This window comes from Xiphophorus hellerii, chromosome 5, assembly GCF_003331165.1.
Source record: "Xiphophorus hellerii strain 12219 chromosome 5, Xiphophorus_hellerii-4.1, whole genome shotgun sequence".
NCBI lineage: Eukaryota > Metazoa > Chordata > Actinopteri > Cyprinodontiformes > Poeciliidae > Xiphophorus > Xiphophorus hellerii.
The window spans coordinates 23,411,485-23,434,860 of record NC_045676.1 but is presented as its reverse complement, the minus strand read 5'-3'; the positions used below and the strand labels follow the sequence as shown (position 1 = coordinate 23,434,860).

The window sequence follows — 23,376 nt, the reverse complement described above, 5'->3', positions numbered from 1 at the left end:
TGACCAAGACTTTGACATTTCTTCCAAACAGGGTCGAAGAAAATGTTACGGTACCTACTTGAATGTTAGCTGTTTTTTCTTAGTGAAAAGACGCCCACATTTCTCACGAAATACATACATTTATTTTGATCAAAATAAAAGCATTTCAGATCCTACTTGAAAGATGTTCATTTGATGTAACATAATTGACTCTTTTTACACTGAAGCTTTCATATTTCATTGAAATGGCACAACATAGACTCTTATGTGTCAGTAAACTTTGAAAAGCAGAAATCTTATTCAAGCCTTCACTTGTTTTATTACTGTCGACACCCAAAGAGAGTGTACTGATTGACCATTGCCTCCATGCCAGCACATGTGGCGTTGTATTTCTTATTTCCACATTCTGCTTCGGTGGGCCAGTACTCAATCCAGGTCCGCTCACCGAGTACATATTGGTACCTGATAGAAAAATGGAAAACCAAGAGAAAATTCATGTTTAAAATCCTGACAAAACTACACAACTGACAAACTGATGATCAATGACAACCAGAGTAAACTTACGAATGATTGGGTTCATCAGCGTGAATATCTTTGGAGGTGCCCATGATGAGATAATTTTGACCTATTTTTATGTCTAAAGCTTCTCTGCAGTGCCGGAAACTGAGGAATGTGCGCCTTTTATTCTGAAGACCCACATCTGAACTTCCTATGATTAAAAACACAGTTTTTTATATTGCAATTTAATCGGATATAGTGACTCTGCAGAGAGAGAAACTGCACCATCGTTATAATCATCACCACCACGTCTTTCTGAAATCACTGCACATATTTTCAGCAATACATTTATATCATAATAACGTTACCATCAGTGTTACTAATAAATTGTATTTCAAAAACTTTTGTCCCTTTGGTCCCATTTCAATGGGACTTTGATTAATGAATTTTTGATTTTGTTTGGGAAGCAAATATTACAGTGTAAAAAACAAATACAGCAACGAACTGGAAGGTATTTTTTGGCAATTTTATTTTGATAAGCTGCAAAGCAACCCATAATAGTGAAGAGGGAGAAAATGTTAAAGTGAAACAGTGTTGTGCCTTCATATATGGGCCCTCAAGACGATAACTTTGGATGTTTTTCTTCCCTTAATCTCCTTAGCAAAGATGCTCATCTTCAGTCTGTTTCAATGGAGAACATCAACAACAATTCTCATGTCTTACTTAAAGTAAGAATTGGACTTTGACTGGGCCATTCGAACATACAAATACACTATAATCTATATTTCAAATGTGATACCAAAGCAACATCTTTTCAAAACAGGATCTTTTTCTCAAGGTTAAAAATAGTTTTGATTAATTGCATATAGATATTTTAAATTTCTTAATCAGGACAAAACCAATAAATAGTGGATAACTCAGCAGTCCTTGCACTGTTAATTTGTGCCGGTCTGTTACATAAAATATCAATAAAATAAAGTGAAGCTTGTGGTTTGTAAATGACAAACCACAAGAAGTTTCAAGTTCAAGAAGTTTGAATACTCTTGAAAAGCCATTTAGAAACATAACAAAGTGTTATATTAATATTAAATTCTTGCTGATGCTCCACTTATTAATACATTACTCTATTAGTAAGATAAATAAAGAAATAAAGATAAATAAAGATCCAACAGTAAATTTTTATAACTTTCAAAAGCTGTAAGTGTGATGGACACAAACCCACCTTCTTTGATGACATCAAGCACAAGCGCTGTATAAATATCGGTGGACAAACCGTCTGCAAACTCTTCCACTCTCACTTTGTAAGCTGAGAATATGCAAGTTGTACATCATCAGCACATTTACACAACTCATTGGGAAATGTATACAAATACACATTTACCAAAGTCTATTTTGCTGTTCAGTTCAGTCTCACAAATCTTCTCTGTCCGGTCGTCGTCGTCGATTTTGCCCTTCTTCTGCATACTGCAGTTCTCTGCAATCACACAGCAGGTGCAATGTGACAAATAACCCAAGATCTTCCTTCATAAAACAGTCAGGAACTCAGAGTGAATGAATATAACCTCCCTCATCACCAAAAGCAAAAAATATCAGTAAAACCTATCTAATTTCTTAGCCACTGCACTCAGAGATATAATAGGCTTAATTTATGAACCCAAAAGTACATTAATATGATTACCTTAGGATCAGGGTCCTACTTCCACTACTACACACCCCGACAGCAATAGATCTGGATTTTAAAAGTATAAATCCCTCTTCTGACAGAAAGGGAATAGCATTGTCCTCATAAGAAGGGTAACTTGGAAATCCTGTTTTTACATTGTTGTTTAAGTTGTATGTAAATGTTGTAGTTAAGAAAATTGTACACTATCCTAGAAACCGAATAATTTTATGATTGTCATGTAGATTTTAGTTCATGTTTCATGGTTATTTTAGATGAAGATTACCTTGTTCAATGTTTGTACTACATTGACTCAAAGGTCATGGTGAGTACCAGCCTCATGCTACTACTTAGAAAGACCAGCAGGGGTCAGTAAGAAGTCAAACTCTGCTAAAAGAACATTGGATAATTTTTTTTCTTCTAGTTTTGCAAATAATTCAGAATTTCTTTATGCAGCATGAACCTAGTAGAGACAAAATCCGAATATCAGTGTTTCACATTTCAAATGACAACGGTTATTAGTGCGTCTTGCAATTTTTGAACATGTATTGTTTTATTTCTTTACAAACAAGTTCGAGGTCGTAAATTTAGCTGTATGCATCACTGGTCATGATCTCGTCTGATCCAAAGAAGTAATATTTATTTGTAAACTAATTTATACTAATTTCCACCGACTATTAAGACAAGTTTTATTCACCTTCAGCACAAATACATTCATCATTTTTGCAGAGCCGCAGCAGCTTTCCAGCCTCCCTTTCTGGATGGTAGAACCTCACACAGCGTGTCTCTGCATGGTGTATTAAACACAAGCAGATTTAAAATGTATATCTATATATATTAAAGACATTTTCGATGTGTTGTAATTACCATACTGAGGGCTGTCGTGCTCATAAACAGACACAGCTGCTGGCTGCAGTACTCCCACTACCTGCTTCTGGTGAATCCTAAAAATGATCTCCTCTGGTTTTGTGTGTGAAACCTTTGGAGAAATATCAATAAGACAAATGAAAGAGGAGAATATGGATGCAAAAGGGTTGAATGGATGTAATACTAAAGACTGACTTTGTCCATGTAGATGATGATTGAGCTTCTTTCTGAGTCACTGATAATCTCCTTGTATTTTGAGATAGTGCGGGCACGACCTTTAGATAACTAAATGCAAAAAACAACTGAGATTCTCATCTGTGAGCACAAAAACAACTCTTTACTTTAGAGATTTTAGACCAAGACATTTGATCAGTCTAAGCTTGAAGGTCTGTGTGTGTCTTACAAGGTTTAGGTCTTTGGTGTTAACAGTGAAGCCGGTTAGCAAACCAATATCGAAAACTGTCATGGCGGCATCTTGATATTTGTTCTTATATCTGTTCAGAATAAAAATGAGCAAAGAAGGAGTAGATAAAAATACAAAGTTATGATAATTAATATAATTTGGTGCTAAATGAACATACTTTTGTTTTGGGTTTTTTTTCTTTTCATTTTATTAGATCTTTGTAAAGCTTGCTGTAAAAAGAAGGAACTCACGGATTTCAAAATGTTTATATCTTACCAGATGATCGTCTCAATTACTGAGGCAATCACTACCAGAATGAATTTTTCCTGATTAAGATTACATTTGAGGGTTAAATGGACAACTTTCATGAAATAGCCTTATAGATCTTACAAAAGTAGTATTCTCATGTTGTATATCTTCTCAACCTCACTTGTTTTTTCTGGAAACACAACAGACAAAATTGTTTGTACTCCTCTGTTTGTTTGGTGGAAAGTCACACCGGTTAGGTATAAAACAAGCTCATGCAAACACACAAAGAGACACAAAACACAAGTAGACTAACCTGGGAGGAGTTGTACTGTCATATTGAACTTCTGACAATCACTATGCTTTTCTTTAGGTAAAGCATAAAACAACGACACCATCTGTCACATAAAAAAATGCAGGTTTTAAGTTAGCATATAATAAATAAATAGGAAGTCATTCTTGAGTATTTAAAACTAAAAATATGTTTGACTTTCCATGACTACAACTGAACCCAAAACAACATTTCACTTACCGTCACTGTGGCTTCTCCTAGGCCTGTAGCAACGACAGTCACATCTTGGTTTATATTATTGATCTATAGTGATTTAATATCAAATAAACAGATCAGCAAAAACACATAAAGTAGATTTATTTCATAATAGTTTGAGCCACTAATTGTTATAAAATGCTTGTTCGAACTTTAGATGTTCTTGTGGAAAAGTGGTTCCTCCTGTTGAAGTTGTATTTTACAGGTTTTGATCTGCCCGGCAACAAGATGTCCACATTTAGATCATAGCCTGGGTTCTGTTCACTGGTCCAGAACTCTGCCACGGCCTGGTACACTGTCACAGTGGCCTGCAGAGTCAAGACAGACATTACAAAACGAGTTCTGACCTTAAAGAAACACACCTATCAACGCTATTTCACAAAGTTGTGGTTTTAAAGTGTGACAAAGGTACTACAGGTGGTATCTGGATTAATTAACTCTCAGTACTAATATGTTATTAAACAGTTTTGATATACATAAATAATAATTCTCATTCAAAAAGTCTGTGTGAGAGTGAGTGACATGAGTCAGAGGAGGCCTGGGGTCTCACTTATAAACGTGGCGTAGACAATAAAAGGGCCTCAAACTAGTGCGCACTTTTCACGTTAAAGTTGTGACCTACAAAAAACAAACCTGACAGAAGAGGCATTGCCACTGCTGGAAGACCTTGGGCAAATGGGAGAACGCGGAAGTAAATTCTAACTTTTTGAGTCTTTCGTCCTGATGCACTCCTCCGCTGTGACCTGCAGAGGGCAGTGACTGCCCCCCTAAACGCTGGCTCCTCACTTCCTGTCCAACCCCACAGAGCGCAGAGGAGGTGAGCTTTAATATTACTCATAGGGAGCGTCTATGGGCCTTCTACTAAAATGCCAATGTTGGTGTGTAACTTTTATCTGTCACGCCACTACAGTGGCTAACAAAAATGAGATTTTGTTCCCCCATCTCACTGAATATCTGTGAAATTGTGTTTCATTACTCTGTTCTTTGTGATTGCCATTGTTGGCCATGAATAAGATTGATCAGCTGACCTTATATTTATGAGGCACTTTGCATCGACTATTTATGGTTGAATGTAGAGGATATGAATACATGAGCAATGTAGGAAAAATGGTGAGGTGAAGCTTAAATTTCTGAAGGAGAAATTGCTTTCTGGTTATAGTTTTATCAATCTGGATTATTCCGGAGGTATGCCATTTTTTCCTTTTGGGCAAATAGTATAGATCCTGGGCAAAGTTTTAGAAATGAGACCCATGATGTTTCTGTGGTATCTACCAAGCTAATAAGCACCAACAGCCAAAAAAGATGAGTAGTTTGAGCGCAGCTATCTTTGTTTCAAGCAAACTTTCTTTAAAAAAGAAATCTGTAGTCGAGGAAATTTTGAGAACTTACTTTACCTAAGGTGGGTGTCAAACTCATTTTTGTTTTGGGCCAAATCAAGATCATGAAGGCTCTTAAAGGGCCGGTTCTGCCAGAATGTATTGATAAAACCTGTTTACAAACTGTTAAAATATCAATGAATTCTTAAAATTAAATATTATTTCTGAACATCTTTTCAGTCCCCCCTGCAGGATTTCGTGATTCTTTTTGTGATTTTTTGCAATAAAAACCAAAATCGTTGTGGCACCAATTGGGAAGTATTCGTGATATTTACGCTTATTTATGATGGTAAATGGGACTTTTTATTATTCACTGTATAGAGCATGAACTTTAATGTGACATCAATTAAGAGTGAGGCAGCTGTTTAGTACAAGTAAGAAAGTTTTTCACAATTTTTGAGAAAAATCTGCAATAAACTCCCAATTATTAGCGCAAAAAAGTATGTGAATTTCCATGATAATTCCCATGAAACTAGAGGGACTGATTGATATAATTTGGCAGTAAACGGATAAAAACTGCATTGATTTGATTGATAACATAATATTTCAGCACTCCTAGTGTTTAATCTAGAATCTAGAGGGCCACATAAAAAGCCATGATGGGCCAGATTTGGCCCACGGGCCTCGAGTTTGACATGAGATATATAAGCTGGGCGAACATTGACAGTGATGGCTGCCTATAGATTACCTCTGAAGTATTTCATACGTAGCATCTTTTGGCCTCCTTTCAGACTAAACATAATCGTGTTTCAGGTTAAAGCTAAAAAAAAAATTATGACGAGAAATCATTTGCTTACATATTGATGTATAGATGGTAACAAAAATGTCTTTCTCTGCATTTTTTTCAATTACAATAAAAACAAGTTCAGCAGAGGAGGTACTGCCCTGCAGTTCCTCTGGACAAGATCTTCATCTTCTCAACACGACAATCTGACAAAGTCCAAGAGTGATTGTGCAACGTTTTAAAACTGTCAGTATCATGGTACTTAGATATGCAGAGATTGGGAAACAGTCTCATAAAGGTTTGAAAGAAAAAGCCAAGTTTTACGTTACCTGAATTGATCCAAAGCCTCCGTTTTCTCTTTGCTGCTTGTTGAACCACCTCGCAATCGGCCAAGCTTCATTAAAGGCCTTTACGATAAAAACAGACCAAGTTAAAGCTGTTAACCAGAATGATCGTCTATGTTGTCACAGCAGTAAGTAAGACATCCTGACCTTGACTTTGACCAGAGCCAGAAGAGCGTATGCTGTGGCTTCCAGTGTGTAAACACGACCCATTGGTACAGGCCAGTGGGACAGATCTGAGGACAACAACAATCTCAAGAAGCCTCCCAAAAACACCAGGGGAAGCAACACATTTACTGAGAAAAATCAAGAAATACGGTGTGAACCTAGACATTATATGCAGATTTGAACAATGATTTCAAAATGCAGTGCAGCTTTTTCTGCATCTCAGTGGAAAAGAACAGCTGTTGTCCAGGGTAACACTTGAAATTAAACTGTGCAAGAAAGAGATACCATAGATGAGAGGAAGACAATTAATCCAGACTTAAGTGAGTTTTCCACTGAAGGGACAACCCGACCTGTTTACAACCTGAGAAAAACGCATGACCTTTCATGACCTTTACGACTCTAAATAATGTTATCTACTCAAAAACCTAGTGAGGTTGTTACTGGCTGTCAAAATCCTACTCTGTCAGATGAACCTTTCTGCTATTCGATCTTTGAACAACAGCAACTTTTTTGTGAAATACTTCAAAGAACAATATTCATAGTTAAATTGCTTTGTTACCATAGCAACAATCTGATGCTGTGAGTTTAATCTTTGAGTTTGAGCTCTGTTTGTTCACAAATACAAATTAGTAAACTGTAATGATAATTTATTGCTTTTTAGGTTGGCCAATTAAACTACTCCCCCTGTCCTAGATTTAACTAAATCTAACACAGAAGCTGTTAGAGGTGCTGATGTTTTTAGCAGCAAGAGGGGCCCCTAAGTCAAGCTCTGCTCCAGGCCTCATACAGCCTTGGACCGGCCCTGCATGAAGAGTTAAATCCGTTGCACTGCGCAGAGATGCGCAACAAACAGGAGATTCAATTTAATGCTGCTAATGTGGCTCTAGTTGCTCTTCCATTTCGTGTCTGTTGAGTTTTTAACAAGGGAACACAGAAACTATTTTGGTTGGTCCAGTTTATGGGACGAGTTTCTCAGGTCTCCGCGCATTAACTCTGTCTGACTAAGTGGACAAAGCATTTGATATGGATTGATGCTTCGTAACCAGAAAAATAATACTAAAAATAATAATAAAATAATATAAAACGAGCATGTTGCGTGACTATGAGGCGAGCGCGAAAGCTCCTCAATGGGCTGAACCTCCATGATGAGGTTAGCGCTGGTTCGTTAACCACTAACGGACCGACCAACCGGGACCATAGACAAACTTTATCAGTGCAGACAGAGCTGGGCGCTGGGCAGCGTGTTGAGATGAAAAAGCTGCACAAAATTCTTTGTCCACAACCTTGTCACCACTACCTTCAAAAACTCTGGAAAGAAACATAATTCCTCACAGGGTTGATGTAAATATCAACCCCGTCATAGCCTGTGTCCAGTTTGAGTGAAAGGAGGTGAGCGGGATCCGCACTGAGGTAAACTTAAGACATCCAGCTGCTGCAACGCGCAGAGGCAATGCGCAGAGGTGCCAGTGGTGTCATTGGTCCGGCTTTAAATGCATAAACTATAAACCTATCTTCTATAAACATATCTTTTAGGAGTAAATCTGATCTGCCAGTGAAACGCTCAGAGCAACAGAGACGCTTGCAATCCGGCTTTAAAAAAAAAAGTGTTTTTTTAAAATTTATTATTATTTTCCTAAAAACATAAACAAGAAAGGTTTGGCCTGGCGGTGGGGCTCGTAAAGCATGGTGGGCCGCCAGGCCTATAAAAAGATGAGTATGAATTGACACTCGTTCAGTCTGTGATGGACTGTACCTTTTAATACTGCAAAACTCGGGTGCAATATGACTAAAATCGCAAACGTACAAAATGGCAAAGAGTCATAATCTTGTCTCAGAGGTGTTGCAGGTTTTTTCTTTAAGATCAGTCGAGACAACATGAAACATACTTTATTTTAGCTGCAACTAAGTGGCAAAAGTTTATCTGCATTCAATTCAATTTAAATCCAAATCTTATTTTTACTTGGGAAAGTTCAAAGTTGCCGCTTTGCTCCCCACACGTTGAAGGTAAGAAAATTTAAAAATGGAGGGAAAACATTTTCCAGTATATATATAAATGGTTTTTTTTCAGAAACATTCAGAAGGGAAGAATGTCTCTCACTGCCTGTTGCAGAAAAAAGTTGGTTGCATCAGTGGAACCAGTAAGTCCGAATACTTGCTACAGGTTAGTTCACTAATGAACAGAGATTTATACAATGTAGATGTTTTATAAATAGTCTCTGATTTGCTTGGCCTTAGTCTGGGTCTTGTCTTGGCCTGTGGTAAAGACCAAGACAACGCTAACGTCTTCTCTTTGTGCTGTAGTGAGGTTACATGATCTGTGTTACTGTGTGATGATCTTAGATTTGCTTGGGCTTGGCCTTATTCTTGCCTTTATTAAAATTTCTTGGGGATCTTGAATGCAACTCTCATCTTCTCTTTGTGCTGTAGTTGTGAGGTTAAGTGATCTAAATTGTTTCATTGGAATTGCTCCATAGTGTGTGTTGCTGTGTGATCGCACCTGGAGAGGCAAATCTGTGCAGGATCTCCAGGTTCAGTTTGTTTTCATTGGCCAGGGCATATGACGCCATGGCAACGGCATATGGGTTGATTAAGGTCAGAAGGCGCTTTTGGAGGTAGCTCACTGCTTTGTTTATGCTGTCTTGTAAACGCTGGACAAAACAGAGGAGAAATTTAAAAAAGGTGAGCAATATTAGAATATTGAAAGTGGAAACATGGCATTACAATACACTGTATTGTGAGAGAAAACAAAGATCCTCACATTTACATTGGCACTACATAATGCGCTTGACTCCTGCATGGCAATGAGGCAAAAGGCTGTCAGGGAGACGTCCGAATCTGTGCCGCCGACATCACCCTACGGACACACAACTTATTCTCACATTGATATTGGTTTACAAATACTATGCTTTTTAAAACAATGAATAATAGGTCTGGATGATTTCATGGTGCCCACAATCATCTCTACGTGGGACATTCTTCCAACTTCTCTGAACATCCCATCAGACTGCTGCGCATTGTGAATCAAAAAGTTGACGGCGTCACAGATGACTTTGCTTTCAACGGCCACCAGTCTGTGGGCCAGGGAGAACACCTTGACAACATACGCCGTCAGCCTTTTGGGGGAAAATAGAGGATGCAGAAAGGTTGGTCACTTCTGAAACATCAAACCGAACATAAATCAGATTGTAAGTTCGTCTACATAGAGGTACTTAAAGCCTTCAGTCAACCATTTTGTTTAGTCATGATATGCTTGTTTTAGGAGTTGTACTTGTAATCTTTTAAAGTGGCATTGAGCAATACTTTCCCAGGATTCCAGTAGATCTTTCTAAAATGTTCAGACTTTTGCTGTGGCTTCTAATTTACAGAGAACTCAACAAATCAAGAATTAACTTAATATAAATGATCCATCCATTGATTTTCTTGCACTTATTCGGGCTTTGCTCACGGAGGTAGCAGCCTAACCAGAGAGGGCCAGACTTCGCTCTGCCCAGCCACTTGGGCCAGCTCCTCCGGGGGAATCCCAAGGTGTTCCCAGATCAGCCAAGCCTTAATTACAAAAGATCTGCAAATATTGCTAGCTTCTTCTGACTTTGAAAATATTTAAATTCTTTTTCAGAGTGTAAGAACTGCAAAATAATCTGATATTTATCTTTAAAACCCTCTTTTAAAATGAAGTCCTGAAGTCCTGATGGATCGTCTCTTCTCCCTTCCCCTGGGCTTCAAATGCGACTAAACATAGTGAATGTGAAAACTACAGAAAGCCAATAGGACGACTGAAAAAGAACCAGCTATTGATCAGTCAATAGGAGTGTTTATATTATCATAGCTACATAATTAAGTGTGAAGGTTTTCAGGGCTCACCAGGTGCTGCTGTCATGATCAGGATATCCAGCAAAAGATCCATCTCCTTTACGGTAGCTTAGCTGATTACGATAACCTAAGCCCAACAAAACAAACACGATTCACTGATTGAAGTTCACTTTTTGTGAAATCATGTGCTCTGACGCTGTTGCAGACTGAAAGAAGTACACAGTGTGCACAAGGTTAAAATTTTATTTCTTTATAAAGTTCAAATTGAATTTGAATAAGATCCCATGGAGCAACACGCAACAGTTTTTATTCACTTTAATACACATAATTAAATAGAATCATCTTCAATCTGTTATAGACATTCTGTGACATGATTGCACCTGCAACCACTTCCTAGATCAACATAAACCTAGAAAGGGTCGTCAACTCCAGTCCTCAAGGGTCGCTGTCCCGAAACTTTTAGATGCTTCGACACAAATGAGAATATAATCAGATGATTAGCAAGACTCTGGAGAACTTGACTGTGGAGGTAATTTGATTAAGTGTCAGCTCCAACCCTTGAGGACTGGAGTTGAAGATCCCTGACCTATGATATAAATCATCAGAGAAGTATATATTTATTAGTCCCACCAGTTATGATGTGTTGCAGGGCTTCATCCCGTCTCTCGACCCCCACGGCTTCCCACTGGTAGGTCATGTCCAAATACGTGGTTGCAATGACGGGCATTGTCAAGTGGATCATGTTTTCCTCTCCACAACCAGACGGTTGGTAGATCAGACCGCTCATCGACTCTCCAGTGACGGCGTTCTTCAGCTCTTCTTTAGGCTTTTTTCCTGGCAACATTCCCACGAGCAAGAACGATAAGCTGACATCATGCAGTCTTCCTTGCACCTTGCAGTTTTATATCTGGTTTATTTGCGTATCACCTGTAACTGCTATTTGCGTGCTGGTAGTTGAGTTCGGTATGATGTCTATCAGAGGAATGTTACTGCGGAGCAGCTGCACTTGTTTGCCATCTGGATTTTAAAAAAAAGATTTATTAATTGTCACTACTTTAGAAGTGTCTATGGCGTTGCTCTAAACTCAGTGCTCTTTGTCTGCTTCATCCACTCATCATAACTTCATCGCCATCCCACTTTGTTTACTCATTGCTCATTACATTTCCTTCTTGCTTCGCCTGAAGCCTTTTCCTGTTTTCATTTCAAGTGTTCCTTTCCTCTTGAACCAGAGATCTCTCAATTTAGCAATAGTTTGTTCTTAAAAGCCAGGCCCAGTAAAGCACTTTAAATTAAATGATGGAAATAAGTACGTTTTTTCAATCACATAACTTATTGAGATTGATCCGTGTGCTTTAAGATGAGTAAATAAAAATGTTTACTAGAGTCTTACCTTTTCCTTTGTTTTCAGGGTCCAACGTTATAGTTAGAGGAGATTTTATCAGAATGCCTTCAGGCTAGAAGAAACAACAACGAGGAAACATCTAAAATTTAGCTTTTTTTTGTGTGTTATATCGGGTTTTGTTAATTCAATCATTTTAAAATGAACTCAATACCCAATGGGAGTGAAAGACAACCAAAACACAGAATGGTTGGATTTTATGTACTTGAATTAACGAACTGATTGTTTCTCTTACCACAACATGCAGCATTTTTCTAAATCCGTCACCCTGTTCAGAGTCCTTCACAGCCACTTTGACCTCGATGTTGAAATCTCCTTCTCTCATTGGAATAATAACAAAGGGAACTGCTCGTGTACTTGAGGCTCCAACTTTGACCTCCAGTTGATAATTTCCACGCTTAGAAGCTGCACTGCACACATGTTCTGTCTCAAGTAGATGCACGCGCACCTTGAAAACAACAACAGGTGAAAAGGTACAACGTGGTTACTCAGTTCAATTCAGTTCAGATGGTTTTGATTTGGTCAATGTAGGCAGATGCCAAGCGCAGCATTAGAAAGATGGTCAAACAAGCACAAGATAAAACGTATTTTAGCCATTTATTTAGATTTGGACCCATCTGTACACAGATTTTGGGAATAGTTTCCAGGGACATGACGAACAAAGACAGTAAATACTTAAGAGTCTTGCTTCTGATTGAGAAGAAATGTATTACATCTGCTTGGATAAAATGACAATCTCCCAGTATTATGCAATGGAGAGACGGAATTAAAAAAGTTTACATTATGGAAAAAACAACATCAAGACTATAATTTAAGATGGAGAAGTTTGAATCTAAGTGGAAAACAAAGATTACAATCATAATGGATCCTGATACCTCTGTTTACTTGCGGGTATATTTTTACAGTTTATTTTGTACTGTTATTATTATTATTACTATTACCACTTAGTTTTTTTATTTTATTTTATTTTCCCCATGTCAACATGTAATCCCCTGGTGCTAGCTTTTCTTTACGGAGTTAATGTTTGAAATGTGTTTCTGTTTATCTGTAATTACCAAATGAGTCGTGCCAAAGTCTGAATTAAACAACATGTATGTTTATTGTAGTTCAATTATTTTAAACAAAGAACTGCATAAATCTACGTCTGTATAAACATAGTTTTTATTGCTTACATGCATGCACATGCAGGCTGGATTGTTGGTTTAGCCTGCTTGATGCTGACATTAGGAAAACTAAGTTACGTGTTTTGTGAAAGACGGCACGGCAATTATCCCACCTCAAAATTTCGGATTTGGGAATCATGGAGGGGCTTTGCAGGAGCCAACACTGAGTTTAGTTTAGCTAAACAACTTTACAACTGATATACCTCGTCACTTTACAAACAGGCCTGGTTCACATTATATAAAATGTAATTTGATCTAAAGCTTCAAATCAATTACATTTATTCCAGTACAACCCCATCTTATAGTCATACACTGTTCAATCCTCATTTAAGTAGATTAGGATTATCAGTGGGTAATCCATGTTGCATTACTTACAGTGGCAGGCTCAGGATTATGGTTGTGCAGAACAGCTTTAATTTCTATCTGCTCTCCTCGAACACTTGTGTAGGGCAGTCTGAGTTCAATGAAGATGTCCTTTCGGACAACAATGTCCAAAGGGTCGGCCACACAGAGGCCTTCAAACAACACAAATGACACAGAAAATAAAGGAACAGTGAAACAATGAGGGACTAAAATCTATGGATCAGCTGATGTTGAGTTTGAAACAACTAAACACTGAAGCCTCGTTTTTAATTGCTGGATTCTCACCACCAGCTTTGGAGAGACCAATTCCTGCGAACCGCCATGTTGTGATCGTATCTTGCAGAGCCATATTCTTTACGAAGGTGGTTGCTTCACTGAAACAAAGAAGCATTTAAGATTATCACGCTAAACTGATAGCGTGATTCTTTTTGTTCATCTGTAAAAGTTTCAGTGAACCCACCAGTTAGGCTTGTCTGCAGGACATGCTGGCAATTTGACATCGGACCACAGCCAGCTTTCAGGGAATTTGGTGCGAGAGACAATATCATTGGTGTCCATGTAGCTGCTGTCGTCACTCTCACCTCGAGTTTGACAAAAATAATCACATTTTATTTCTTTCAAACAACAAAACTGGAAAAACAGCGATGCTGTCGCCTCTCGTCTCTTGTTCCAGGCGCTTACTGCGAGCTAGTTTAAGGTTTTCCTCTCTCCTCTCGGCTCGTTTTCTTTCCATCTCCTGGCAGCAGTGCAGGAAAGCCTCGACGCAGGGCTCACCGTCCAAAATGTACTCGCTGCGACGCTCACAGGAATACGAAACTGTGGTCTCCCGCGTGCCATCCAAACAACAGTCCCGCTGCAGGTCGTTGTCATATTGACTCACTGGTTACACAGAAGGTTGTGCGGAAAAAAATTAGCACAAGAAGCTGATTGAAAGCATAAAAACAGTTTGGTAAGGATAAGCGTAAAGACAAGCTACAAAAAAAAAAAAATCAAACTAACTTACAAAATAAACATGTTGGAAGCATAATTTAAAAACCAAGCGTTTAAAAATAAAATCAGCTTGTTTTGTTTATATTTATATTTTACTGAAGTTTTATTGGTGAGATTCAGTTAAAGTCATGGGTATTTATGGTTAAATGTATTTGCTGTTATTTTTTACCAGAAAGTCTAAAGAGATGATTGAGGGAGTGCTGGCCAAGAGGCACACAGGTGTACAGTTTACAAAACAGTAATTAAAGGAACAGACAATAAAGACATCACAAACTGATTTAAGCACAAACTAAATAAAAACTTACAAAAATAGAACATAAGATTAAGACTTCATGAAGCAGGTTTAAGAAATGCTATTACACTCTAAAAGAAGGAGTGTTGTGCAAAAAGTTTTTTGTTTTTTTTTAGCTTTGCATCATGTTATAAAGTTATTCCCTCATCAACAACATACCCGAGCTGTTGCTTTTACTTATTGATGTATGTTTTAAAAACCATTGAATCGCCCGTGGCAACCATTCAAGTTTGCCTTAACGAACTGATGAACTACAGTACTTCTCAGTCCAACGCTCCTACAAATGTTTGTAAACCGCATCAACAGACGGCATGGAGAAGTGATGGCATGCTGAAGGAGAAGTGTTGACACTAAAGACACAGACGCCAATTTCAAAGGGTCAGACACAGATATGATGTAGGTCAAATTTCTTGTGCGTTTTGACATATGCAGCATTTTCATACCAGCTGAAGGTAGCGTAGTTACTTCACTGAACTAAGGAAATGGCACTTTGTGATTGACAAATAGACAATAACCCCCGTTTGAGAAGAGTTTTAAACCCATTCATGGGAATAAGATAGTGGAAGTTTAATTACTTTTGCAGATTATTTCTGGATCAAGATGCAGCATATTTGTAAATGTGTCAAAAGATCAGCTGCCAAAGGATTTACTAGTGATATCATACATTATGCATCCATTACAACGTGTTGTACAGCAATGAAATGGATGTACCAAGAACCTGCTGTTTTTCTGTATGTTTAACAAACACAAGATGTATTTACAATTAAATAAGTCTAAAAAGCCAAAACTGCCTGAGAGATCACTCAAGTCAAACATGGATGCAGATTGTTCTTGTTTTCTGTGACGGCTCTTACATAATTCGGTGGTGGCGTTCATCAGGGCGGTGTCCCGTTTCCTCCTCCGGAGAGCTGAGCACGTCGGCTCTAAAACATGGACGCACATGTCACGACAAAGTTATTTCAGATTTACTCCAGGTCGAGTTAAGAAGAAATTAGATTGTTTTTTTTTATTTTAGCCTTATGCAAAAAAAAGAAAAGAAAGAAAGGCCGCCTGTTTGAACCAGAACAGGACAACAAGCCACCAGCTCTCTTCTTTCATACAACATTTACAACATTGTATTTTTGTTTTGTTTAGCTACCCTGTCTGGACGGCGTCTCGGATTGTAAGTTGGACTGAAACAACAGCCCGGCATCGTAGAACACACTCATACTGTCCTTTCCTCCGCCGTGTGTGCAGCCGATGTCGTGGTTCTCAACTGTGTCCCACACCTGAGGAATCAAAAGAGCTCAAGATAAAATGCAAAAAAGAAAAAAAAGCAACTCTAAGATGAGCCTTTGACATACAAAGACGCTTTGGCTTTAAGTGCTGAACATGATCAGGAAAGAAGATCACCTTTTTCTGTGTCAGACGGTACTTCTTGTTGAGAGCGATGACGCCTTTGTCCACAGCCACCAGCCCCACTGTGGCCTCAGGATCTCCTGTGATTTTCAGGTTAAACTTCTTCCGAGGCTGATAGGAGGCGGAGAGTTTCAGTGGCTCTAGTTTCAACTGTTGAAAATAGATGAGACCGTCCCTTATTTCCATGCATAATACGATCAAAAGTGTAAGAACTGTGAATAATAGTGGAAGGCATGTCGACAAAGAGATGAGGATGATGCTTAGAGAACGCGAGTGCTGGGAGACACAAACATTATCATCAAAAACAAAAAAGCAGATCATTTAAAGCAGAATTTAAACTGTCTGTAGTGATTTGAGTTTTTCTGTGTGGTCGTTTTAGGTTTCTGTGTCTTTGTCGGCTCCTTGTCGTTTCTGTCTAATCTGTCTTGTCAAGCTGTCCAGTCTGTCGTTCGGTTATAGTTGCTACCAGCTCTGAACGTTTAGTGTCTGCTTATCTGTGCTGCCTGGATTTTAGAATTGCATTTCACCATTAAACCATCGTTAATGGTTTAATGGTGATTTTATTCACTTCAACCTGGGTGCTCTGCGTCAGCCTTACCACCTCACACCAGAGTTTCATGACACTGTCTATATACAAGAGCCATTTTACTCCATTCATCCCAATACACACAACATTAAACTGAAGTTGTATTATAAGTTACCAAACCATTATATCACCATTTTGACTTGATTTGTTCATGTTTGTATCTTTGAAAGGGGTTTTCCTTTACATGTCAATATGGTTTCGACACAAAAATCCATTTGTGGACCTTTATGTTATAAAGCGTGTCCAAATTATTTACCATGATCAATAATACCGAACAGCTAAACAGAGATTCAGTTAGAAGTTGGATTTAATTTTCAATTTTCCTGTCTCGATATCTTGGTGGATGTAAATCCATAAGACGCCAGAAGGTCTTTAAGAAATGTCTGAACTGAAACTTATAATAAAAAAAATATTAGAGCAATCCAAAAATCTAAATTTAGAAGCTGCTTAAAGGTAAAAAAAAAAAAAAAAAAAAGAATTCTATTGGTCAAAAATAAAATGTTAATTAAATAAATAAAAAACAAAATAGAGCGGTGGATTTGTTTAATTTTCACACTTGAACCCTGCTGCTGCATCGCGCCTCACCGAGCCGAGGCAGGAGTCCTTCACGTCCACCCAGACTGAGTCTGACACCACCTCGTTGTCATTTGGATGGTAGAAGGCCAGGATGCGGAATGATGGCAGCATCTCCCTGGTAACAGTGAGGGTCATGGATACCATCACTTGACCTTTCACTCTAAAGCGTCCGTGCTTTATTAACTGACTTCTGCTCTGGATCTGAAAACAGGAGGAAAGAGAAAAAGAGACTGCGCATAAAGCTCTGAATCAAACGTTTTTAGAAACAAACAAAAAATATTTGCTCTCGCACCAAGTACGTCACGTCATTTTCTGGATTGTCCTGTTTGTTGAGGTTGATGTTGACTTTCAGGTTATCTCCCGGTTTTACTTCTGCTGTTGTCACTCCTGCAGAGACGGTTTCAGTCATTTACCAAAAAGTGTATTTATGAGTAGAAAACTGATGGACATAAATTTAGTATTTACCAATGTGGACATAGTTTTTGCTTGTTGAGCGATAAGGGAGAGCAGTCATGCTTGCCGAAGCTTGTCGTTCAGCTGAAATTCGAGGATTGTTGGTCCTTACCTACACAGTTAAGCAAAAATATAAATATTAAATAAAGAAATATGCTTGACAAACAGAGATGCACTCTGCAATTAGTAAATGCAGCTATAGAGCTCTTACAGGTATGACTACCGTAAGTACAATTAAATGTTATTTTTTAGAGGAAGAAAATGTTATTTGATACCTCGTGTTTTTGAATCACACTATTGTCAGAAATGTGAGAAACTTACAAGAGCATTCATGCAGGCTTCGATGCTTACTTTAAACATGAGAACAGCATGCTGAATAAAAATGTGAGACAACAGATTTCTATCAATTCTCAGGACTTACTGTGATTTTTAGTGGTCCAGCGTTTTCCAAAGTATTGATTGAAAGTCTCGCCATGCCGTTGGCGGAAGTAACGCCTTCAACCTCAGCTTCATCGATCGCAACAGGAACTCCTTGTGCAGAAGTGCCGTCGGGATTCAGAACCTCAACCTTTCAAGAAACAATCAGACAAAGGTCAATCATATCTGACAGAAATGGACATAGTCATACATTCGCATGGAAAAGAGAAGAAAGAGGACGTTTGAAGAACCAGAAAGTCTGATCTTTGGACCAACAATTTATTAAAAATACTGTACATTCAGTGCAACTTATTGCCAGCATCAGTAAATGAAAACAGACCATGTGGAGGAGGTTGCTGGTTCAGTAAACACGTTTCATTTGATGTAATTATTTGATCTATTCAAGTCGTGCAGTTTTTTTTATATAATAATCCACAAAATAACAGAATATAGTATTTTATGTAGGAAGAATATTTCGGTACTTTTAACATTTTTATAACTTACTCTGCTTCACAGAAACTGAGATCTTATCTGAAAGTCAGGACTTAATCATAATCATATTTACAAATATTTACCCCCTGCATGTTATTGTTTACGTGAGGAAATTTCGCGCATGCGGACAACGCAGGAGGGCAAAAAGACTATTGTTTAACATGCCATGCAAAGCCGCGCTGCCGCATTAGAATAATTCCGTTAACTCAATCAAACTTGGACATGTAGATATGAATAATTTCGTGCTGTGCTCCGCAGCAAAGAGAAAAACCGTTAAAGTACAACTCAAAACCACGTCTTTCTCTCTGTATCAGCGCAGCTACGCGCAGACTCGTTGCCATAGCAACTGACAACAACAAAACAAAAAAACCACTCAGATATTTCCCACACAAAGAGCAGAACATTCAGCCTGTTGCAGCAGTATGGTTTTAGGCTTAATGTTTATTTTGCGATTATTAATAAGTGATTGTTGTGATAAGAGGAGAAAACCATAAATATATCGCTGCACTGGACTTTCCTGTATGACAGGTGTGTCAAACTCCAGTCCTCTAGGGGCGCTGTCCTGCAGTTTTTAGATGTGCCATAGGTGCAAAACTCTGGAATGAAATGGCTTAATTACCTCCTCCTTGTGTAGATCAGTTCTCCAGAGCCTTAATGACCTAATTATTAGGCACATCTAAAAGTGGAAGGCCTGCGGCCCTCAAGGACTGGAGTTTGACAGTCGTGCTCCATGGCTAGCTCCATGGCTAGCTCGCTGTTACTGTCTCTTACTCTGTAGTTGTGGAGTCACAATGTCTGGGATCATGAGCGCCCCCTGCCACGAGGCAAGAAAAGTCTGCATGTGAATCAAAACAAGACAAAAATAAATCTTACCGCAAAATCAAAAGATAATCCTGGTTTGAAATATTTGGGTGTCTTGGTGAACTGGATGATATACGGTGATATGACAATATAAATATCTCTCAGCTCTGCCTCCACCATCTCACTACCTGTGCAGATAAGAATAAAGTGTCAGGCTTTCAGTTTGTTGTTTCACAAGCTCTGGATGTCACAGTACACCACTTTACAGATAAAATGTTGTGTAGTCATAATAATAAAAAAGTCCTTTAAGGCTTCCATTGTTGGAAGCAGTGAGTCCAGTTCCTTCAGGGAATAACCCTGAAACCAGTCTCTAACGCTGAAACTATGCACTTCAGGATAATGTCAGCTCTTTTTACACAAAGTGATCAGTCTGAACATTTTCCAATATAGTATTTTATGTAGGAAGAATATTTTGGTACTTTTAACATTTTAAAACTGTTGAATGTAACTGGAAAAGATGGTGACATGATATAATCCTCAATGGGGTTTAAAGTCAAATCATATGGCACATCAGTCATAATTTCCTCCAAAAAGATTGATAAACCAAATAAAGCTGAGGCTTAAAAAATAATAATAACAATAATAAAAAAAATCATATGGAACAATTGCTTTTCAGTATTTGATCAATGGAAATTTCTAAATATTTCAAACAAAAAACAAACGACATGACATAAATGAAAAAATGTTAAGCTGAATACTGAAGGACAGAGGACACATTTATATACATGTTCTATATAACATACTAATTTACATTCTGTTCAAGATTTTAGCAGTTTAGAAACAATCATGTTGTATTTCCGAGTTTAGTTACTAATTGCATTGTTGCACTTCCAGGACTCCAACGTAACACATTTCATATAAAAGCTTTAACAAAAATCAAGATTACCCATTTCATTAGGATATACACCCTGACAAACTGTAAATAGACTACCACAGTTTTTCCTGGATAAGTGACACTGATCCCCACCAACCCCTGCGTCTCTTACCGTCGCTTGTCAGCACGCTGACCGCCACAAATATGGAGCTCCCCATAAGATCTGTGAAGTTTTCAAAGGCCTGAGTAATGTGTTCTCTCTTCAGGGTCACCACTCCTTCTCCTTTCTCAATCTAATGTCACACAATGCAAGTTATCTGAAGAGTTTGGTGTTGTCACACATTTACATATCATTTACACTCACAGGAAACTCTACCAGGTTCACCTTTTCTACAGACTTTTAACAAAAATAGTGATGTTCCTAATCACATAGCAGCAGCACACTGCGTTTGGTATCTACGTTGGGATCAATGACTATTCAATCAATATTTGCATAAAAAAAACATTGTTAGTAGGGGTGGGCATTTATCACATTGTTTATCATTTATTGTGGTTATTATTTCTTTCATGATAAGAATTACAGTTATTGTTGTCACAATAAATTCCAATGAATAATGTTTTAAAATCCCCCAAAAACTGTCCAATTTGTTTTGAATGTCCACTGTTTGTACAATAATAGTACCGGTAAATATCAACAAATTTGTAAATATGATTAAGTGCATTTACTGTGTGCAGTTTAGTAAAACAAATAACGTTTTTTCTATGCGAGTGATGTCCTAAAGAAGCGGACTGCAAACGGGAATGATTTTCAGAAGCAGCATTTGTGTTTGTGGGGGGATGATTGCTCTGCTCTGCAGCAATACAGTTACCTAAAAAAAGCAATAATAAATACCTTTTATTATCACTTTTATCATTATCAGAATCATACCCCAGAATTGTGATATAAAACTTTAAATCCATATCGCTCACGCCTAATGGTCAGCATTACTAACATTATTCATCTGTCTGAAGATGGCCAAAAGTTTAAACGACAAACACTGCCTCCTAATGAGCTCTTTCAAAACCTACATTTGATATTTAGTTACAGGTTAGTATCTGTGGGTTTGATTAGAAAAAGCATTTTCATGATGATTTTCCGTATTATGCTTGTACTGGTAAAATCTCACCCTTCTGTCAGGGCTTCAAACCGTTTCTTATGCATGTGGAGATCAATGTTCGAGACAGACGTGAAGCCAAACTAAACAGAAAAATAACTGAAGGTAAATGTCTACCGGCACTCTCTGAAGTGAGCTGGGAAAACTCTTCTTTTGATTTTGAAGCACAACTCCAAAAGCTCCATATGCGGAACCTTGAACATCTTCACCAAACATGTACCTGAAATCAGCAGGAAGACGCTTTTATTTATTGTTAACACTAGTTTCTACTGCTGTAGATCAAAGTACTCCAGAAAACCTAGATCAATATGGTAATCAATACTTTTCTCCAACAAAGAAAAACTTAACGTACGTGGCTTTGACGTCTACGTGGAGTTCTTTGCTGTCCGAAAAGAAGAACGAACTTCGGCGTATCAGTTTAACGTCAAAACTGGGCAGCACTGAAAGGTTAAGATTTGAGTGAGCCCTGACATCAGAGCAATCATAACCAGCACATCAGGATGCAACTCACCATATTCTTTGATTTCAAACTCTGCAGAGTAGCTCATCTGTGGTATGCTTGGAAACCTTGCCACGATTTTCCAAAGTCCAACACTTGACACAAAGCACACAGGAAGAGCATCAGGATGTCTGGCCTGTTTAAACAATCCTCCATCTTTGACTGTCATATCCATTCAGTAGAAGAATGTGTGCTAATTAGTAAGAAAGTTAAGATAGAGTGAATAGGTAGCTATGGTTGTTATATTGCTGTCCTGAATTCCTTAGGCTGTGACCGTAATGTACCAGTTTACTGATAACTCAAGTTAATATGACACAAATCGACAAGCTTCTTCACCATCCTTTACTGTAGCCAGTAAAACTGTAGCAATAAAATTATGTTTAAAAATTACGAGTTAAAACATTAGTATTGTTCATCCTAAATGAATATAAACTTGTTTTCTTTGCATTATTTGAGGTCCGAAAGCGCTGCATCTTTTTTTGTTATTTTCACCATTTCTCATTTTCTGCAAATAAATACTACATTTTTACTTGGAATTTCAGAGAGATGTTGTCAGTAGTTTGTAGAAAAAAAGAACAACGTTTGTTTTACTCAAACACATATCTATTAAGAGTAAAATTAGAGAAACTGATCATTTTAAGTGAACTCTTAATTTTTTTTTCTAGACCATATTAAAGTGCCATATATTCACCTGACGACTTCAGCAAGTTGAAAATCTCCAGAATGAATTCCTGACCTCAGAGCGACTGGATCCAGTGGTAGAATGACACCTTCAGGGGTCTAAAGGATTGAAATCAAGATGTATTATTATTATTATTATTAAAACTGGTAACTAAAATACCTTTAGTAAATCCTTAAATGAAAAATTGTGGTTCTCTGATCCAAATTTTGACTTTAGAGGTCAATGTAATTACACACGTGGCTACCAGTTCCAGTTTTTAGTTGAATATTTACTTTAGTTTGGGAGCTTTTCTGCCGGGCACACCTCTTCTGGGAGGTTCATGATGAATCAAATGTTATTTAAAATCCATTTTTTTTGATGATTTGTTCTTGTGCTGTACTTAATCGCTTTATTATTTCTTTCCCATCAAAACATTTTCATAGAACTGACCAGTGGTGTTGTTTTGCTCCCCAATTAATCGAACATCATAAACACTGTGTGCTTTTTTCCAAACACCTAGAAAATTGAAAATCTCCCAAAGGCCTCTGGTTCTATCATAAGCATCCCTCTTCAGATGTGATGTTAAACTGAAAGGCTATATCTATATTAATAAATATCAGTCAATTTGTTTAAATACGG

At 37.9% G+C, this 23,376-nt stretch overlaps 1 protein-coding gene and 1 long non-coding RNA gene across 5 annotated transcripts in view; one reads left to right on the top strand and one right to left on the bottom strand.

The window, feature by feature from the left end:
- Positions 1 to 150: 150 nt before the first annotated feature.
- LOC116719574 (complement C3-like) overlaps positions 151 to 23,376 on the bottom strand; it is a 25,210-nt gene continuing 1,984 nt past the window's right edge. The window contains exons 5-43 of one of the 4 annotated variants that reach the window (XM_032562120.1): positions 22,768 to 22,856; positions 22,089 to 22,171; positions 21,930 to 22,017; positions 21,695 to 21,797; positions 20,596 to 20,716; positions 19,622 to 19,737; positions 18,261 to 18,407; positions 17,852 to 17,951; positions 17,679 to 17,773; positions 17,396 to 17,587; positions 16,219 to 16,374; positions 15,965 to 16,094; positions 15,681 to 15,749; positions 14,226 to 14,423; positions 14,005 to 14,125; positions 13,830 to 13,918; positions 13,557 to 13,696; positions 12,254 to 12,466; positions 12,010 to 12,073; positions 11,547 to 11,636; positions 11,250 to 11,453; positions 10,671 to 10,746; positions 9,763 to 9,922; positions 9,568 to 9,663; positions 9,307 to 9,457; positions 6,792 to 6,877; positions 6,630 to 6,707; positions 4,353 to 4,508; positions 4,186 to 4,248; positions 3,970 to 4,051; positions 3,798 to 3,846; positions 3,408 to 3,498; positions 3,200 to 3,289; positions 3,005 to 3,116; positions 2,835 to 2,924; positions 1,859 to 1,951; positions 1,700 to 1,783; positions 544 to 688; positions 151 to 441 (exon numbers count right to left, since the gene is read on the bottom strand). In XM_032562120.1, coding sequence (XP_032418011.1) covers positions 300 to 441; positions 544 to 688; positions 1,700 to 1,783; positions 1,859 to 1,951; positions 2,835 to 2,924; positions 3,005 to 3,116; positions 3,200 to 3,289; positions 3,408 to 3,498; positions 3,798 to 3,846; positions 3,970 to 4,051; positions 4,186 to 4,248; positions 4,353 to 4,508; positions 6,630 to 6,707; positions 6,792 to 6,877; positions 9,307 to 9,457; positions 9,568 to 9,663; positions 9,763 to 9,922; positions 10,671 to 10,746; positions 11,250 to 11,453; positions 11,547 to 11,636; positions 12,010 to 12,073; positions 12,254 to 12,466; positions 13,557 to 13,696; positions 13,830 to 13,918; positions 14,005 to 14,125; positions 14,226 to 14,423; positions 15,681 to 15,749; positions 15,965 to 16,094; positions 16,219 to 16,374; positions 17,396 to 17,587; positions 17,679 to 17,773; positions 17,852 to 17,951; positions 18,261 to 18,407; positions 19,622 to 19,737; positions 20,596 to 20,716; positions 21,695 to 21,797; positions 21,930 to 22,017; positions 22,089 to 22,171; positions 22,768 to 22,856 — 4,452 coding nt within the window. In that variant the 3' untranslated portion in view covers positions 151 to 299. Of the gene's footprint in view, positions 442 to 543; positions 689 to 1,699; positions 1,784 to 1,858; positions 1,952 to 2,834; positions 2,925 to 3,004; positions 3,117 to 3,199; positions 3,290 to 3,407; positions 3,499 to 3,797; positions 3,847 to 3,965; positions 4,052 to 4,185; positions 4,249 to 4,352; positions 4,509 to 6,629; positions 6,708 to 6,791; positions 6,878 to 9,306; positions 9,458 to 9,567; positions 9,664 to 9,762; positions 9,923 to 10,670; positions 10,747 to 11,249; positions 11,454 to 11,546; positions 11,637 to 12,009; positions 12,074 to 12,253; positions 12,467 to 13,556; positions 13,697 to 13,829; positions 13,919 to 14,004; positions 14,126 to 14,225; positions 14,424 to 15,680; positions 15,750 to 15,964; positions 16,095 to 16,218; positions 16,375 to 17,395; positions 17,588 to 17,678; positions 17,774 to 17,851; positions 17,952 to 18,260; positions 18,408 to 19,621; positions 19,738 to 20,595; positions 20,717 to 21,694; positions 21,798 to 21,929; positions 22,018 to 22,088; positions 22,172 to 22,767; positions 22,857 to 23,376 lie in introns of those variants that run through there. The other 3 variants (XM_032562121.1, XM_032562123.1, XM_032562124.1) reach the window with 3 other exon arrangements.
- LOC116719587 (uncharacterized) overlaps positions 15,503 to 23,376 on the top strand; it is a 21,576-nt gene continuing 13,702 nt past the window's right edge. The window contains exons 1-4 of the long non-coding RNA XR_004339219.1: positions 15,503 to 15,514; positions 17,254 to 17,263; positions 20,664 to 20,669; positions 22,651 to 22,656. This is a non-coding gene — a long non-coding RNA (uncharacterized LOC116719587). The remainder of the gene's footprint in view (positions 15,515 to 17,253; positions 17,264 to 20,663; positions 20,670 to 22,650; positions 22,657 to 23,376) is intronic.